General features: G+C 41.5%; 1 protein-coding gene across 2 annotated transcripts in view; it reads left to right on the top strand.

Annotated features, from left to right (window-relative positions):
• Farsb (phenylalanyl-tRNA synthetase subunit beta) overlaps window positions 1-17,821 on the top strand; it is a 67,221-nt gene that overhangs the window by 42,950 nt on the left and 6,450 nt on the right. Inside the window, exon 16 of one of the 2 annotated variants that reach the window (XM_052749976.1) lies at window positions 6,217-6,372. In XM_052749976.1, the coding sequence (XP_052605936.1) occupies window positions 6,217-6,372 (156 nt within the window). Of the gene's footprint in view, window positions 1-6,216; window positions 6,373-17,821 lie in introns of those variants that run through there. The other variant, XM_052749977.1, reaches the window with a different exon arrangement.

The following is a 17,821-nucleotide window of genomic DNA, read 5'->3' as shown; positions in this document are numbered from 1 at the left end:
CATTGAAAATTTTAGAGATTTCTTTTCACATTTGTTTCTTGGCTTTTCAGCATCATTTTAAAAGAAAAGTGTGACCTTTGGTGCTTCAATATAGAGGCATTTTAGGGAAGTTGTTGGTATTTTTTTATGATTGAACATATATTTATAATATTCTTAAAATTTCATGAATGTGTGTTATTGATTTAAGAATTTTTTTAATAAAAAAAAAAAGATCACCAAGCAGTGGTGGTGCACATCTTTAATTCCAGCACTTGGGAGGTAGAGGCAGGTGGATCTCTGTGAGTTCAAGGCCAGCCTGGTCTACAGAGCGAGTTCCAGGACAGCAAGGCTATATAGAGAGAAACCTTGTCTTGCAGTCGGGGGTGAGGGGAGGGAGATTCTTCAACTCCTCCTTTGTTCCACACCTAGAATTCACTGCCAGACCTCATGCATACCTGCAACTATATTTTGCACTTCTGTGTGTAGCTGTAGAGCTTTTATAGTAGACACAATTGTGGTCATACATGGTCCAGCCTGTCTGAATGCATGCTATCAATTTCGTTTTTAATTCTTACATAATATTCTACCATATGGAAGCAGAGGATGTTCTTACTATGAGGATGAATGTATAGATTACAAGACTTCCTAAAGTATGTCTTACAATGAGTATCATTTTCTCTTGTACAAATACATGTTTTTAGAAATGCAATTTGCTAGTCCCTAGGTATACACATTTAAATATTTGACAATTTAGTAAATTCTTTTCTAAAATATTTTTAACTGATTGTTTCTTTTTTGTTTTGTTTTGGTTGGTTTGAGATACATCTTGCTGTGTGACCCTGACTTTCTTCAAACTTAGAACCTGCTTCCACTTCCTGAGTGGTAGGATTGCAGGTGTAAACCAATATACCCAGCATATATTATTAATACATTGCATATGTTACTATATTGCATATATTAATTATACCTATAGAATGGACTTCACAATGCCGTTTTCTTCTTGTTCTCCTCCCCCTCCTTTCTTCTTGAAACAAGTACCTCTGCCTGGGTTGGAACTTGCTATGTAGACCAGGCTGGCCTCAAATCTGACTTCCTTTGCCTGCCAAGTGCTGGGATTAAAGGCCATTATGCCATTTTCATACATGCATGCAATGTGTTTTCATACCCCCACTGCTTGTCCCTGTCTCACTGCTGCCGGTCTCCTCATCTAGCCCCTCTTGCATTTCCATGTTTTCATTTTATTTATTTATCATCCTATCAGGAGTATATCAGGGTTCTTGTTTCCCTGTGTCAGCTGTGGTTTTTCAAGGTGTTGTGTTTTCGTGGGATTCTTGGGGCTTTTGTAGGTCATTTAGATTGTGCTAAAATTCTTTAGGAGGTAGACTTGTAGCATGAGGGTATGGTTCTGTAGGTGCCAGTGTTGAAACGTCAGTGGTAGGCCAGACTTAGAAACGAGTGATCTGCTTCATTTTCTGAGGCTAGCTAACTGTTCATCTCTAGCTCAAACACAATATCCAGCCCTAGATTATTCTAGAAGCATTTTTGTTCTCCACATCCACTTTCTTTCTAACGGCATCTTTTCTTAGGCTTCTGGGTGCATGTGAGAGTAAGGAAGACTCCGTGCCCTGGATAATGTGCTACCAGAAACCACTAATTCACCTCTAACCATTGGTGCAGACAGGATATATACTACATGGGAGCCTATGCCAAAGCCTAGAAAATTTGTGTAAGTCACATGCTAGGGACATCATGTACCATTCCCTTTTATTTTTCTTTTTAAAAAAAAGTCATTTGTTTTGTATCCTTTGAGCTCACAGAACTGCATCTAGCCATCCTCCTTTGGGTGGTTTAGATCCGCTCTCTCCGGGCAGTACTTTGAAGTCTGTGAAATACACGGATAATTTAGGCTGACATACTTGGCAGGCCCATTGAAAAAGCAGATTGTTTGATGGCATGACACAAGAGGTCTGTTAACTGAGTTATAAAGAACTGAGGCATTTCCAACAAACCCTAGCTTTGGCACGAAGTTTAAATAGTTCTTACTTTGTGGCATGCAGTTGGTACTTCCTGTGATGTAATATGGCCTCTCTGCACAGAAGGCAAGGAGATGGGAATTTTAGGGTCGGACCTTTGAGGAACGTGAAAAACAATCAGTGGTAGAGTGGGGAGGGGACACCTAAATAATGAGGTTGATACACAGTCCTAAAAGTCAGTGGCTTTTTGTAAGCTTATTGCAAAATTAAATCTAGAAGTTAATTTTTTTCCATGTATGTTGTAAACATCTTGAAACCTTTATTAAATGGAATAAGCTTTGATTTTAATTATTATCTTTTTGGAGACAAGGTCTCACACAGCTTAGGATAGCTTTAAATTCACTGTGTACCCACAAATGACCTTGATCTTCTGATGCCCCTGATGGGCATGTACCACCATGCCTTGGCAAGCACTCTATCAACTAGGCCACATCTCCAGCTCTTTTTTTAAACTGTAGTTAATTAATTAATTATTTTTTGCTGCAGTCACTCAAAGCACTTAATTTGCTTTAAAAAAAAATCTGTTTTTGGTCTAGATATTTGACTGTTACCAGAAATGTTCATTTAAAATAATTTGGAGATTAGGAAAAAATAGTCCAAGGCAAAGGTTCCCCAAACCAAGCGCCTTTTCGTTTGCATTGGTAAGCTCTCTGAATGGTGGCCTTACTGTCGGCCTGCTCTCACAGCGAATATGGAACTACAAAGTCGTTTCAATACGTGCCTGTGTGTTAAAGTGGAAGCATGTGACACCAACAAATGGGTACCACATGGCAGGAATACCCAGAAGCAAGTCAGTAGTATGAAAGGGATAATTTAGTTCTGTTTCATTTAATTTTTTCCCTTCAGGAGGAGAGAGACAGAATGTGTGTGTGTGTGTGTGTGTGTGTGTGTGTGTGTGTGTGTGTGTGTGTGTGTTCACGTTCCTGCACCAGAATTAGGCCTCTCACTTCAGTTTGTGCGTGCTGCTGGGTTACCCGGCATTTCTGCCTGCCTGCCTGACTTTAATATTGATCCTTCTCCTTGCACCTTTGATTATAGAGTTTGGATAGCAGAGTTCTTTGTCCTGGAAGATGGAAACAACAGTGAGGGGTGGCAATATGGAGTCACGTCACCTCAGCTGTCCCTTGTGTTGCCTTGGAATTTGGCCCACTCTGTGCTCCTGGCCTGATGCGGTAGTTGCTTCCCTGTGCTTACCTCTTTTTCCAAACTTATTTGTGTATTCGGAAAATAAGTGTTGAGTTTGTGTGAGCCCCAGAATGGCATTGACCTCCACTATCTAAGGAAAACTAGAGTGCCTTAACCATAGTATGCACCAAGAGGTGTTAAATGGTGAGAAGCAGTTCTTTCTCTGTGTCTATTTACTCAGAAGTTTACTCAGAATATAATCTCCATAAATTAACATACTGTTGATGGACACAAATTCCAGATTAAAAAAAATAATTTATTTCAGTGACTTAAATGAAATTCTTGAGAATCATGAAAACTTTGGAGAAGTAAAACATCTGTTCGTTGTACCGAAAATGTTTCAAGAATGCACATCTTGACTATACATATATAAGCAGCTATATATGGCCACACATGCATTTACCCTTATACAGTTTCCCTTCTACATCCCTTATGGCACACTGTAGGGTAGTGGAGAGGGTGTGGGTTTTAGTCAGTCCTGAGCAGGTCCTCGTTTGTAACTTCATAGCTGTGGAATTGATAATGATTAGCCCTCGCTAGTTAGATTGACTTCGGGCAACTTGACTTAATTGCCTTGAGGTTTGGCTTCCATCTGTTCCCCAGCAGTAGTAATCCTGGCTGAGGAGGGTCTTGAGCTGAATAACGGCACTGAGGGTGCCTGATAGACACTCGTACCTGGCCAGGGATTGCTAGAGCTATGAGTGTCGCAGTATCTTGCTGTTTGTGCCAGCCATGGTAGTAACTCTTACCTGTGGAAAAGCTGTGGAAGAGCTTTTGTTCAGTCCATGTGCACAGGAAGCAAGCAACTTGTTGTTTTCACTTTATTTCCAAAGACAGATGTTATCTTCTTTCTTTTTCCCTAATTTAAAAAGCACAGTGAGGCCAAATGCATTCGGAATTTGTAAGAGCTGTGTGGCTTTAGGATCTGTTGAAGGGTTGTGGTATATACCTAAGTTATATGTCAGTTTTAAAGCTAAATGATGCTGTTGACTTTAAGTCTTCCTTCATGTGCTATGTACTTTTTAAAGCACCACTGTGAAATCCCCAGCAGCATCCCCCTGAAAACCCCCCACGTTTTCCCATTTTAGCCACATTCGCCACATCTTACTCCACGCAGCTGCCGTCCAGTCTCAGTTACTTCAAGTCTGCTTTGCTCACCTTGGCTCGGGTGGATCATGCATCCTCCAGCCTCTGTGGCTGGCTGCTTTCGTTCAATACATTGCCTCTGAGAGCTAGCCAGCCGCGTGTTAAGACCATGACAGTTGCTGAGGTTTTATCAGTGGTAGTTAGTTTCTCACTGTGTTTCTACTATGTTGGTTCATTATCCAGTTTTCATTGGGGTTCATCTCGAGTTGTGATTCTTATTTGTCTTATTTTTATAAAAGATAATGTATTGATCATGGAAAGATTTTGAAATAGAAGTAGAAAAAAATGATCCCATTCAAACATAACCTGTTGATCTGTTTCTTTGGAGTCTTTTTCCTCAGTATGTGGCGCTGTCTGATTATGGCTATGTTTGTATAGTTTGATCCTTCCCACGCTTGTAGAAGTTGTGGTTGTTTAAAACACAGCTAAGCTACCTTCTTCCTGAGCTCTGAAGTGCGCCCCACAGCAACAGCACTGCATACTCTTGTGTGGAAGACTACTGGATCTTCCTCATCGCCCGTGGCTGCGGCCCTGTGATCAACAGGGGCAATTGTCCACTTTCCTTCCCGTCAGCCCTGGCGGTCACCTTCTCACTCTGTGTCTGTGGTGGTGTGACTGTGAGGTGTGAGCTTCTGGTAGTGCCCTTGCCTTGCACACAGAAGACTCCAGTGCCTTCCATAGGGGTCATATAATTTTGTCCTGCTGTGACTATTTCTCTTGCCATAATGTCTTCAGGGTTGAGCTATATTACAATAGCTTCATATCCTTTGTCTCACTGCTTCCATGTAAAAAAAGATGATGTTATTTTATGCGTATGAGTGTTTAGCTTGCGTGTTTGTCTGTGCACCACATACGTGCCTGGTGCCCTTGGAGTTCGGAAGAGGGGGTCCGATTCCCAGGAACTGGAGTTCTGGATGGTTGTGAGCCATCATGTGGGTGCTAGGAACCAAACCTGGGTACTCCGTAAGAGCAACAAGTACTGAGTCATCTGTCCAGCTTCTTATTCCACGTTTTAATTGTGAAGGTTTATATAGAATTTTATATGTATAACTTACACAGCTTTTTAAAGGTTATAAAACAGACAATACTGTAACTCCAACCTGGCTAAGAGGTGGACTGCTGGTGGCCTCAGCATTTGGTGTGATGCATCTGTTACAGTACCTCCCTGTCCTGGGGCAGCCTCCCTCTAACTTTACCGATAGCCATTGCCTTGCTCTGCTTCATAGTTTTCCAACCTATGTGGGTTCTTTTAACAACATAATTTAGTTTGCTCTCCTTTTTAACTGGTTGGCCTCCTTTAAAAAAAGAGGATCTAGGGGTCCTGAGTTCAACCCCTGGCACACTGTCTCCATGTTTTTGTTTGTATTATTATTATAAGTGTTTGCTCTTGTCCATTAAGATAAGCTTTCACAGAATGCTTTCCCACAGCCACCAAAATACTCTGAGAAGTGACTTGCTGTACTTCATCCCTGTCTATGTCTCTAGTTCCCTATTGGAAATAATATAGGAAGTGTTTCTGCAGAAGCATTTTTGGTATTTAGTATGATTGTTTAGGTGGTATCATGAATAAAGAATATAAATCATTAACTGGTACATTTTGCTATAGTGTTTACAGCAAGTTTTACAAGCAGGTTCTATAGTGAAACTTTGGACCTGGGGCCAACACTCCTCCCCCTCCAAAGTAAACACCTTTGAGAATTTGGTGGCTGAAAAGTTTGATCTGACCGTGAATTTCTGAGGCTGAATGCTTCTCTTCATGCTGAATAATCTGTTATCTCTTTTTGTTAGCTTTGTCCACGTTTGGTTGGGATAAGCCAGTTTCTTAAATAATGGTTACTGTGACCTGATGATCAATCCTTTCTTGCTTTTCTAGATGTAGGTGCGAAAAACTACAGGCATCTCTGTGCTGTTTATTACAACAAGAACCCTGGGTTTGAGATCATCCACGGGCTGCTGGACAGAATTATGCAGCTGCTCGATGTGCCTCCCAGTGAGGAGAAAGGGGGCTATGTGATCAAAGCATCCGCAGGTAAGATGCCAGAGTCGGCGAAATGCGATCTAAGGCCACATCCTGTTGTTGATAAAGTCCTGTTTGTTTCTTTTGCTTTTGAGTTAGAGAGTATAGGCAGTAAAGGGGAGAGAACTTTATTCTAATGAACTGTTAGTTGTTGCTAGAAAATATTTCTCCCTTTTCCTCAGCACCTCGGGAGGTTGTTTTTCAGAACTGTTAGGAGCTGCACAGTGTTGCTTCTGCGCTAGCTGAGCTGTAGTAACCCCCAGCACCCCTGTGCTGCCAGCTCTGGTGAGCCAGAAAGCCTGGGCCGCAGGCTCGGATGACCTGAGGTGCAGTCTGTACTCAGCCGCATGGCTGAAGCTTTGAGACAAGGCGAGAAGGCTATTGCGAAAACGTCACTCGTTAATCAAGCCACAAGGTGGGATCGGCTGCCCAAAAGCCCAGGCCGGTCTCTGGCTTTCATCCAGGCCAACTCAACGCTACATGTGCCCTCACGTGCTGGCTTGTCCTTGTCTGAGGAGGTCTGAAGCTTTTGCTTTTCCTTGACTTGTAGATTGAATCTAAGTTTATTTTCTTTGACAAGAGACCTAGAAACAATTGAAGGAAAATATTTTTACCACTTATTCCTGCTCTTTACCTTGCTGTTTTTTTATGCCTGCATTTGGCATCCTAACTTGCCACCACAACTTTTATTTTTAAAGTATTACTTAGCAGTTATTTATAGTGAGATTTGGTGAGTAAATATTTTGGGGTTTTACTTATATTTGTTTTTCTTAATCCTCAGATTTTTTTTTTAATTGTGGCTTGTTTTCATTTTATTTTGAGCCATTTCTTGAAAATAGCTCTGAAATATATAGCTATGTTGGGTTATTTGCTCAGCTAAATTGAGAGGTTTAGTAGTAGAAGAAATTAGGCATTTTCATGCATTTTTATTGGAAATGACCCAGTAAAGATGTGTTATGCTTACATAATAGAGTCCAGTGCTGGGACTGGATCATGGAGTCCCTCCAGTGTAACATCTGGGCTTTACAAGTGAAGGAATTAAGGGGAGGCAAGTTGTAGGAGTTGGGCCTGGTTACCTGTGTTCAAACCCAGACTTCTCTACCAGTTGCCTCCAGGGTTCATTGTCCATGGTCAGCAGCTTACCATTCTAAAAATCTACTCCAGGATCAAAACATTAGTGAGCTTGTGGGAAGTGATAGGGATTGGAAAGAATAGGTGGAGCCAGGGTCTAAAGGTGGGTGCTGTGGGATGTGAGTGTCGGAGAGTGCCATTTGTTTGACTACAAGCTGGGGAAGGGGTTCTACGTGCTGGCAAGGGGCTTCAGCTAGCTAGAGGGAAAGTGTTGAAGCTACTGATTCTTTTGAAGCAGGTGAGTGATGGACGTCCGCACTTCAGTGGGGTTAATGTGTCAGCAGTGAGGGTGGGTCAGGAGCATGGAGAGTGGTGAAGAAACGGTGGGGAGGCTTTGCAGTGTGCTATACAGCAGTGATGAGCGCTCCGTGTGACTGAGAAGACTGATGGAAGTCTCCACTAGAAGATAAGAGCAGCAGCGGCCAGTGTGGTGCTGGAGATTTCCTAGTCCATACCACTGAGAGCCGTGTGTGACAAGCCAGTAGGTGTTGATCTTAGCATTACATTTTTGTAATTCTAAACTTAGGTAATTTGAATCCTGTGAATATTAAAGTTCAAGCAATAGAGAACTTATTAGCATCTACTTCCCTAATAGCAGATAATCTGCTATTTTGGCCCAAAATTGTTTTTAAATTACAAAGTGCATCCATAAGTTATAACCGCCCCCTCTTTCATTTTTTGAGACAGTCTCACTGGGTAACTCTGAACTCACTATGTAGCCCTGTCTGGCTTGAACTCAGAGATTGATCTGCTTCTCCCTCCTATTGAATCTAGGATAAAAAGTGTATGCCACCACACCCACCCAGCAATTATAGCTTTCTTAATTACTTGTAAGTCTTTATGTGCCTTTGATTAGGGTAAATTGTTACTTTTTTTTCCTTCTTTTCAGTGCTAGAGAATACACCCAGGACCTTGGGCTGTTTAAGCAAAGTCTCTGCACTGAGCTACACCCCCAGCCCTTGGCTTTTTGATGCAGGATCTGCTTGCTTAGCCTAAGCTTGCCTTAAATTTTCAGCCCTCTCTCCTTTGCCTCCTGAGTGCAGAGATGATTGGTAGGAGCAACCACACCTAGCTTACTTTGTTTTTTTCATATGAATATTTAAGGCTCAGATTTAATTCTCTTTTTGAATCTACATTTGGCTCTCAAATGCCAAAGTTTAAACTTTTATGACTTTGAAAAGCTTTGATAGAACTTCTATACATGGATAGCCTGGATCAGTATTTTCTAATATGTCTAACTGCTTTTCTTGCAAAGAGTAGGGAAATTACTTTTGTTTACTTTCACCATCAATGGCCACATCCAGCTCCTTGGATTCTGGGGCATGTGCCTAGTTCCTGGGTGCTTTTTCTTAGGATGCTTTTTGTAAGAGCCACCAAGCCAAGGACAGTTAGTGTCATTATAAATAATGGTTCTTTGTTTTTCATAGGGATTTCTTAGTCTGTTTTGATTATCTAATGACAAATATGATTATCTTTTTTATGGTCAGAAAAATCAAGGTCTAAATAAATGGCTTGTCCAAATAAGTCAGCAGAAAGCCAGGATGTGTTCTCTGTGATATGTATGCACATATACCACAACTAAGGAACAGGAACTGTTTTCCAGACTCCAGAGTCAGTCTGTAAGCACAGGGATTTAGTTGTTGGAATGTTTTTATCTATATCTTTTCTTCAAGCTTACTGTTATTTTGCATATACATACATATATATGTGCATACACACACCTATATATGTGTTTGTATATGTGGTAGGAAAAATGTATATGTTAGGAAAAGCTCTTCACAGGAGGGCAGGTGCAGCCAGAGTAAGAACTACTGTTTTCATGCCAGTTTTGATTATTGAGCTGTCTTCTATTACTCCAGCATATGGTTTACTTGTTAATAATTAAAGATCCCTAGTGGCTTTGCAGTTATAATTTGGCTTAGTCAGTTTAGTAGAGTTTCTTGCTCATATCAGTTGGGCCTTATCTCTTTCTGTCTCTTAATGCGTACTACCAAGCTCCCTTTGTGCTGCTTTGCTGGGAAGGTAAGTAGAGTAGAGCTTAATCTTCCAAGAAAGTTGGCCCTGCCCATTGTGAGAGAAAGAAATCTGGAAATTCGTTTGGCTGATCATTACATCGATCCTGAGGAAGGCGATGATGATAGACCATAACCAAATGATCATGTAGTAGCAGCTCCGCAGCCAGAGGGAAAAACCATGGTTGCTAATCATACAGAGTTCTCATTTTCACCATAACGTGATGTCGATCATCAAGTTGATGATAGAATGGGGTCAAGTTGAGTGAAAAGGAAAAAAAAAAAGAGCCTTTACTTGTTAGTAGACTACAGAGCATTTTAAGGCTTTCAAAAGTTCAGCACAGAGTTTTTTAGTGGCATTTGATCAGATCATTATAGCAAATATATGTTTTTATTTTTTTCAGCTTTCCCTTCATTTCTGTGGTTTGTTGCAAACTAAATTATGTATGTTAAGATGCACTTAGCCTTTTAAAAAACCACTTCTGGGCAAGGAAAATTCTCAACATATTTGTGCTTAGAACAGTAATGTGGTTGCTGGGCAAATCAGTGGCAAAAATAATTTCTTGTCGAATGTGGTGGGCTTTGTGACTGCCTCATTGACTCCAGCATGTGGTTTTTCCTCCTTAGCTTGTTAACCTAGTTCAGTTTTGATTTTTTTACAATTCTGCAGAAAGTTCAGTTTAGCTTGAGACAAGATCCTTGATGAACAGACAGGTTTCAGAGCTTTAGTTTTGACAGTCTTGAGTTTTCATGCTGCTCAGAATTGATTTCAGGAAATGAAAAATGACCTTGTCATGCCCACATTTAGCCCAACACCATATGTACTCACCCTGGTTATTAGGTGCCTTCTGTTACAGTAACACCTAGTGGTCATTGGCTTGACCTGAGGTCATGACCTTATTCCCCTTTCAGGACACCTGTGAAAGATCTCAGATGCTAAAATATATGGGTGAAATTGTTTCCCTTGTGACTCTGTCTTAGTGTAATATGAGCTTGGAAATTCAATGGGAAAGTACTGTTGACTAGCTTGTTGAAGTAAAAGTGTTCAGTTTATGGTTTGGTTTACACAGAGCATCCTAGAGTATAATACAGGGGTTCTAGAGAGCATACCCACAGTCAGTCCCATCAGCAAAGACTAGTCTGTTAAGGCATTGGCTTTGGTAAAAAGTTTACAAGCTTGGGACCTTACGACAAAGGGACCTCTTCTGCAGTTGTCTGTGGCTTGCAGGTCAGGCTCCCAGTCCTGCACCGTCCATTTGCTTTGAAGTGATGAAAGCCTGGGAGGGCCGCAGGCCAGCAGGGCTGAGGACTCCCCTCTGGACTCACTCAGCCTGCCTTACTTGTGAATGAGTGTTCGTTGTTCCCGCCTCACCTCTGCGCAGAAAGTAAGGCCCCACTCATGGACACTTCCTTCACTTGCTTCCAATGTGCTCTTGTTCTGAAAATTGTATAAATCACAAATCCCACACTGAATGGCTTAGTTCAGTGCTCTGATACAGTTGTCACACAGTGTGGCAAGCTTTGTGTTGTTGTTGTTGTTGTGATTATTATGATTATTACTATATCTCCTAAAGACCTTTTTAGACATTCTCTTTTTTCCAAAATTCAGAACTGTTTCTTTACCCTCTGCTTAGGCCAGCTCCTGTGTATGATACAGAGATACATAGCACATAGCTCTTTTCTGTTAATAAGAGGTTCCTCTCAGGCCTTTGTCGGAAATGCTCTTCCTGGGGATGGTAAAGCCTCCCTCCCTTCATCAGGTCCCAGGCTCTCAGGAGGAAACTGCTTCAGTGGCTGTACTTATGAAGGGAGAACTGGTCTCAAATCCCCAGTGTTCATACCTTGATCCTAAATGAGGAAGTGCATCCATGGGCTGATGGATTTTCTTAACTATCCTCAGACAAAGAAGAGAATTAGCATACCCCAGCTTGAGAAAAGGAATTGGTCCTGCCCAGATCTACCCAGGACTGACTCTGCATCAAGAATACCTTCTAGTCTCTCCAGTTACTAGCCAGACATTTTTTTCTTATTCAAATTTGATTAAATTTTAATACTGTAGATATACTGTGTATTGCTTATGTGCTGTATGTATAGCTGTGTATATAAAATCTATAAGAGTTAATAATTCTATGTATGTGGATACATGCACCACTGGGGTCAAACCTACAGACTGTCACATACTAAACAAGTGCTCTATAAAACTTGCTTTGCTTTGTTCAGTGGAGAGTTAACATTGACCAAACAAATTTAAACTTTTAAAATTGTTTATTTATACAATAGATTATGCATCCTTGTCACATCTTTGTACAAGCCCAATATACAGAGTACTTTGATCTTCTTTAAAGCTAGATTCTGTGGATGAGAAACCATGTAGCATTTATCTTACTGACTCTTGCTTGTTTCGCTTAAAATGAGGTTCAGTCCATTATCTGGTGAATGATCAATTCCATCCTTCTTTATGGGTAGATAATACTCCACCACCAAGCTAAACTTATAATTTGGAAGCCAAATTTAAAAACTATTTGCTTTTAGGTTTATATCTGCTGAAAAAATTTGATTTTTATTTTTGTTTTGTTTAATGTTGCTTGGTTTTGATTTTTGAGACAGGTCTCATAGCCTAGGTTGGCCTTAAACTTGTTGCTTGGGCTAAAGATCTTAAATTATTGATCCTTCTACTATATTTTTTCTTTACTTATTCTTGTGGGAGGTCTGGGGCACACATACCCAATGTCTGTTGTAGAAATCAGTGATCTTTCCCCTGTGTGGGTCCTTGGGGATGAAACTCAGGGCATCAGGCTTGGTGATAAGCACCGTTACCCACTGAGCCCTTTCCCTGCCCAAACTCCAGATCCTGCTGCTGCTACCTTCCGAGTGAGCACTAGGGTTATAGGCATGTGTCACCATACCTAGTTTATGGGGTGCTTGAGATTGAACCCAGGTCTCTGCATGCTTGTCCTCAGACCTCTTCTGAAATTTTTAAATATTATTTACTCATGTAAGTAATAGTGTATCAAATTACCTATGCAATGCATAAAAGTATGAATGTCTTCATGATAATAAATGAGAAAGTAATTGAATTAGTTGATAGATATTTGTAGTGTTGTGTTTTTAACACTTGACAAAGATAAATTCAAAACTTTTTAAATGAAGTGATAAAATATGAACTTTTTAGCTAGGTCTCAAAGCCTAAGGCACACACAAATGGTGTCAGAATAAACAGAAGCAGCACACACAGGACAGGGCAGTAGCCTTAGGTGTGTTTGTGCTTCCTCTCAGTGGGTCTCATTTCCTGTCTTGTTTTGGTTTGGAGACACAATCTTGTTTTGTAGACCAGGCTGTCCTTGAGCTTGTGACCCTTCTTCTCAGCCTCCTGAGAGCTGGGATCACAGACAGGCCTGTGCCATCATGGTCAGCTCAGCGTGGCCTTGACATAGAGCAGTTTTAGAAGTTTCCCCATCATAGTCACATATTGCTGGATTGTGTAACACAACTACTGCATTCATCTGCTGTGTTCCATGTCCGTATTGCTTGTGTGAAAATCCAGTGAGAGGAATTAAACATTGAGTCAAATTTTTGTCAAGCTGAGCTTAGCTTTGAAGGATGCAAACAGTAGGAGACGGAGGAGACCTGGCCTCCTTATCCTTGCCTTACCTGAGATCAATACCTTCTATACAAACTCTTCTTCAACACCCTCTTCTCCCTGGGGAGTTTGCACTACCCAGCACCAGCTGCTCTTGCAGGGTTCTGTTTCGTTCCGAGTGCCATTTTGCCTTCTGTCCCTCATCTGAGACCCCCAGTGAGTCCCTCTCTGCTGAATCCAGATAGGTTTTTCTGTCTCCCTCATCCATGTAAGGGCCACACTGTATGAGAAACAGAAAGGGAAATCTATAAATGGAGGGGATGGTCACGTGCAGGCTTTTGTGGCGGGCACGGGAATAGGATGCTTCCAGACCCCTTTTCATAGCAGCTCCATCTGGAAGTGGAGTCAGCTATGTGCCCAAGGGTCCCCGGCTCCTTTTAGTGAGAGATCCAGTTCAGGTCACCATGTGCACGCTGTGGTTGTCCCCTGCTTCTGAGTGCAGCTCTGTTCCTGGGCTTTTGGTGTACGGAGATTATGGAGATGCAGAAAATACTTGTTCCTTTTAGTTTTAAGTTTTTCAAATAGAACACTTTTGTTTGCCTTTTGGTTCTGGTTCACTAGGGCTTCCGGCTTGTTAGGCAGGAACTCTACCACTGAGCTACATCCTCACCCCAGCATGGATATTTTCAGTTGACATTTAGAACTTGAGGATATTTACGAATATACTTGACTTTACAGTTCTCCTAGTTTACACTGAAACTCTGGGTTCTTAACACATATTCATCGTTGTTTGCTTACACTCATCTGGCTATTTATGTCATTATAGTTTCAAAATGAAAATTCTAGTATTATTAACTGTATGACTGCTGAAAATAATTTAAAAACTAGTCACTTCTTTTTATTCTTAGAATGTAACCTACCGAGTAAGTATGTTTAGATAATCATCTTCAGCTTTTTTCCCCATCTTTGATTCCTTTCCCACCTTCCAAGCCTGTGTTTTTTGTTGTTGCTTTTTGGTAGGCTTTTGTTCTGTCTTTTGAATCAGAGTGTTTCTACATAGCCACGACTGATTGGCCTTGAACCCAAGATTCCTCTGCCTTCGCCTCCCAGATGCTGGAATTACACCTGTGCTCCACTGACCTCAGCCTTCTTATTTTCCTTTATCCTTATGTGGTTTGCTTTCAGACGTAAGTGCACATGTATGTGTATACACCTCTGCCTTCTCAACTGAGCGGGCAATGTTGTGTGTACTGTTCCATAGCTGACTTCTTGTCCCAGCAGCCTACGCAGAGGCAGCCTGTGGGGTCTTGTTCTTTGGCTCAGGTGAACTGCTCCTTTACGTGGTCCAGAGTTGGACCAGTTCTCTGTTGGTGAACATTGGCTTGTTTCCAGTCAGTACTGCACTGTAGCCTTATGCTCATGCTTTCTGATGCTTTTGTCTGTGGATTTTGGGAACAATTCCTAGAAGTATGGAGTTATTGGGACAAAGGGTATGTTGTTATTGCACTAAGTATGGCTAGATACCCATCTCTTAGACCTTTGATTCTCACACTGTAGGTGCAGTAGACGAGAAGACCTTGTTTATACGAAACTGTAGGTCCTGTGATTGGTTGGTTGGTTTTTTCTGTTGTGTCTAGTCTCATCGATGGGAAATGACATCTCACTAACTTTTGACCTGGACCTTGTATGAACAAATGTGAGCAAAGTTTCTCATTTATGTCAACTTTTAAACATCATATAGTCAGTTATTCATTTTTCTTTTGGAATCTGACTTTCTTTGTTGGGAAGTGTTGCCCACTCTGAGATCAGAAAGGCGTCCCCATGTTCCCATTAGCAACACATTCCAGTCTCCCAGACAGTCGCCGGTTACTCTGACCACAGTAACGAAGACTGGGTTTCAGCTTTCTCACAGAGTGCTTCCTAGGTTATTTGTGCTTACCGTTTTGCAGTTATTACTGTGATTTTTATTAAATTGTACTAATTAACTTCCCAAATTTCCCATATTTTATTGTAAATGCCTTTTGAAATTCATGAAGAGATTGAGGGAACAGTATCTTATGATCATCCTTCCATTTGTGTATTTAAAAGGCAAAATAGCTTTGAAAGGTCCTTCAGTCAAATTGGAGAGGTCCAAAAGGAAAGATGATTATAGTGAAAGTAAGTAAGAAGTAAAATAAAGACCTGACTCATACCAGGATGAAGGGCACAGAGCCACAGCATCACACAACTTGTTAGAGGCTCCTGGTTCATTGCTGAAGGCCTGCAATATTCAGCTTCTTTCTTGAGAAGTATTTTAATAATCTTACATATATAATAATATATACATATATACATATATAGTAGAGTTAGTATCGTGATCTCTTTAATCAGCCAAATCCATCTCAGAACATTAAAAGTCCCTTTTCCCAGCATTAAAAATCAATTTATCCATCGTTAAAGTAGACTTTGAGCTGAGACCTTATTTTTCAAAGTTTCATATTTAATCTGTGACTTTCAGATTTCCCACAGGTGTAATATGTAGTCAGTGTAAGATTCAGAGCGATTAAGAAATAGTGGTTATGCTATAGCCAAGGAGGGCCAAATGCTGAGCTGCTGCCCTCTTAGATGCTGTGAGTTCTGTAGCAGTTTCATGACTGTAGTATGCATCCAGGTGGCAGCTTGTGTGCAGGTCCTCTGGTGTTCACACTGGAGCTGGAGCGAACCGTAGCATCTCTTTTTCAGAGCACTTTGCCAACAGACCAATTCCTCATCCATGGGATTTGTTGAGAGCAAGATATCTGGACCACCTTCCTTCTTTCTGATATAGCTTCTGCCATTTTCCCCCAGCGAAGGGAAGGTATTCCACTGTCCCCATCTCCAGCAAAGGGAAGGTATTCCACTGTCCCCATCTCGAGCAAAGGGAAGGTATTCCACTGTCCCCATCCCCAGCAAAGGGAAGGTGTTCCACTGTCCCCATCCCCAGCAAAGGGAAGGTGTTCCACTGTCCCCATCCCCAGCAAAGGGAAGGTGTTCTACTGTCCCCATCCCCAGCAAAGGGAAGGTGTTCCACTGTCCCCATCCCCAGCAAAGGGAAGGTGTTCCACTGTCCCCATCCCCAGCAAAGGGAAGGTATTTATTCCACTGTCCCCATCCCCAGCAAAGGGAAGGTGTTCCACTGTCCAGCTCTTCTCCCTTTCGCTTCCTCCTTGCTCGGTTTGAAATGAAGGAATTGCGTTGTAATCCCACTGCCCAAAAGCTAGTAGCTTATCTGGTAAAGGTTGTTAAAGATCGATTTTTCACATTTTTTATAGGACATTGAGACAGGGTCTTGTGTAGCCCAGGCTGGCCTCAGACTTCCTAGTAGCTGAGGCTGGCCTTAAAACTCCTGATCCTCCTACCTCTACCTTTAGAAATATATATATATATATATGCCTTTGTAACTCCATTTACTCTGATTTTAAAAATTGTATTAATTCATAATCTGCTTTGTTTAAAAATTAGAAATGTATATTTTGTTGTGAATTTGGGGGCAGTGGTTTATTTTTTTGTTTTTTGTATGCTGCAACTTTTGGGAAACTAAAGAAAGAACAAGTGATACATGTTTATAGAAGCCCATTTACAATAATAAATAAACAACTCTAATATAAAGTACTGAAGGGATTATTTGACACACTGATATGTGAACATAATGGAAGGGACGTGACAAAAATATCTTTAAACATGTGACTATGAACAAAATTGGAGTTAGAGGCTTTTAACCTATTTACTTTTAGGTAGGTCTTCACTGTTGTACCCAGGCGAGGCTTAAACTCCTCCTGCCTCAGTTTCCCAAGCAGCTGGGACTACAACGAGTGGTGCTGTTGAATTCAGAGGATTTTGTTTCTTTGTTGTAAAATAAGAAGTGTGTGTCCTGTCTACACCAGTTTTATTAGGAAAGGAAGATGCAGGAATGAGTGTGGGTATCAGAGATGGGCAAATTGCTTCTCAGAGTGACCTTAGAAATTTTAAGTCTGCCACCAGGAAGCAGCCCTGGATGAGAAGGCTTCCAGCTAGGATTTAGGACCTGGATTCCAGTCTGGAATGTGCGGCTCACCTGCCGCAGGACTCACTGCTGGGTCCACTGTGGGACAGGCAGGATCGTCTGCTAGGCGGGCTCCTGTTCTAAGGAGGTCTGCAGTTGCATCAGAAGTGGCTTCTGCTGTAGGCTCTGCCGCACCTGCTCCTTTTCACCTGCCCAAACTTTACATGGGGTTAACGTGTACTTATTTATCGGCTCAAATAATTCAAGCCTTGATTTAAGAATCTAGACTGAGCAAGGCGGTGGTGGTAGCGCACGCCTTTAATCCCAGCACTCGGGAGGCAGAGCCAGGTGGATCTCTGTGAGTTCGAGGCCAGCCTGGTCTACAGAGCGAGATCCAGGACAGGCACCAAAACTACACAGGGAAACCCTGTCTTGAACCCCCCCCCCAAAAAAGAAAAAAGAAAAAAGAAAAAATGCAGTTCTGGGGCAGGAGAGATAGCTCAGTGGTTAAGAGTGCTTGCTGCTCTTCTAGAGGACCCGGGTTCATTTCTCAGCATCCAGAAAGGTGGCTCAGAACTCTATGTAACTCTTCTGACCTCTGAGACATGAATGTTGTGTCCCTACATATATGCAGGTAAAACACTCATTTACAAATTTTAAAAATCAGTATTTTTTTAAATGCAATTTTATTTCCCCAAATGAGTGCTGTGGGTTGTAATGCTGCTAGTATTCTGTTGT

Source organism: Peromyscus californicus, unplaced genomic scaffold (assembly GCF_007827085.1).
Source record: "Peromyscus californicus insignis strain IS unplaced genomic scaffold, ASM782708v3 Scaffold_21__1_contigs__length_65335640, whole genome shotgun sequence".
NCBI lineage: Eukaryota > Metazoa > Chordata > Mammalia > Rodentia > Cricetidae > Peromyscus > Peromyscus californicus.
The sequence above is the reverse complement of the archived record's forward strand: the minus strand, read 5'-3'. Positions and strand labels throughout refer to the sequence as shown.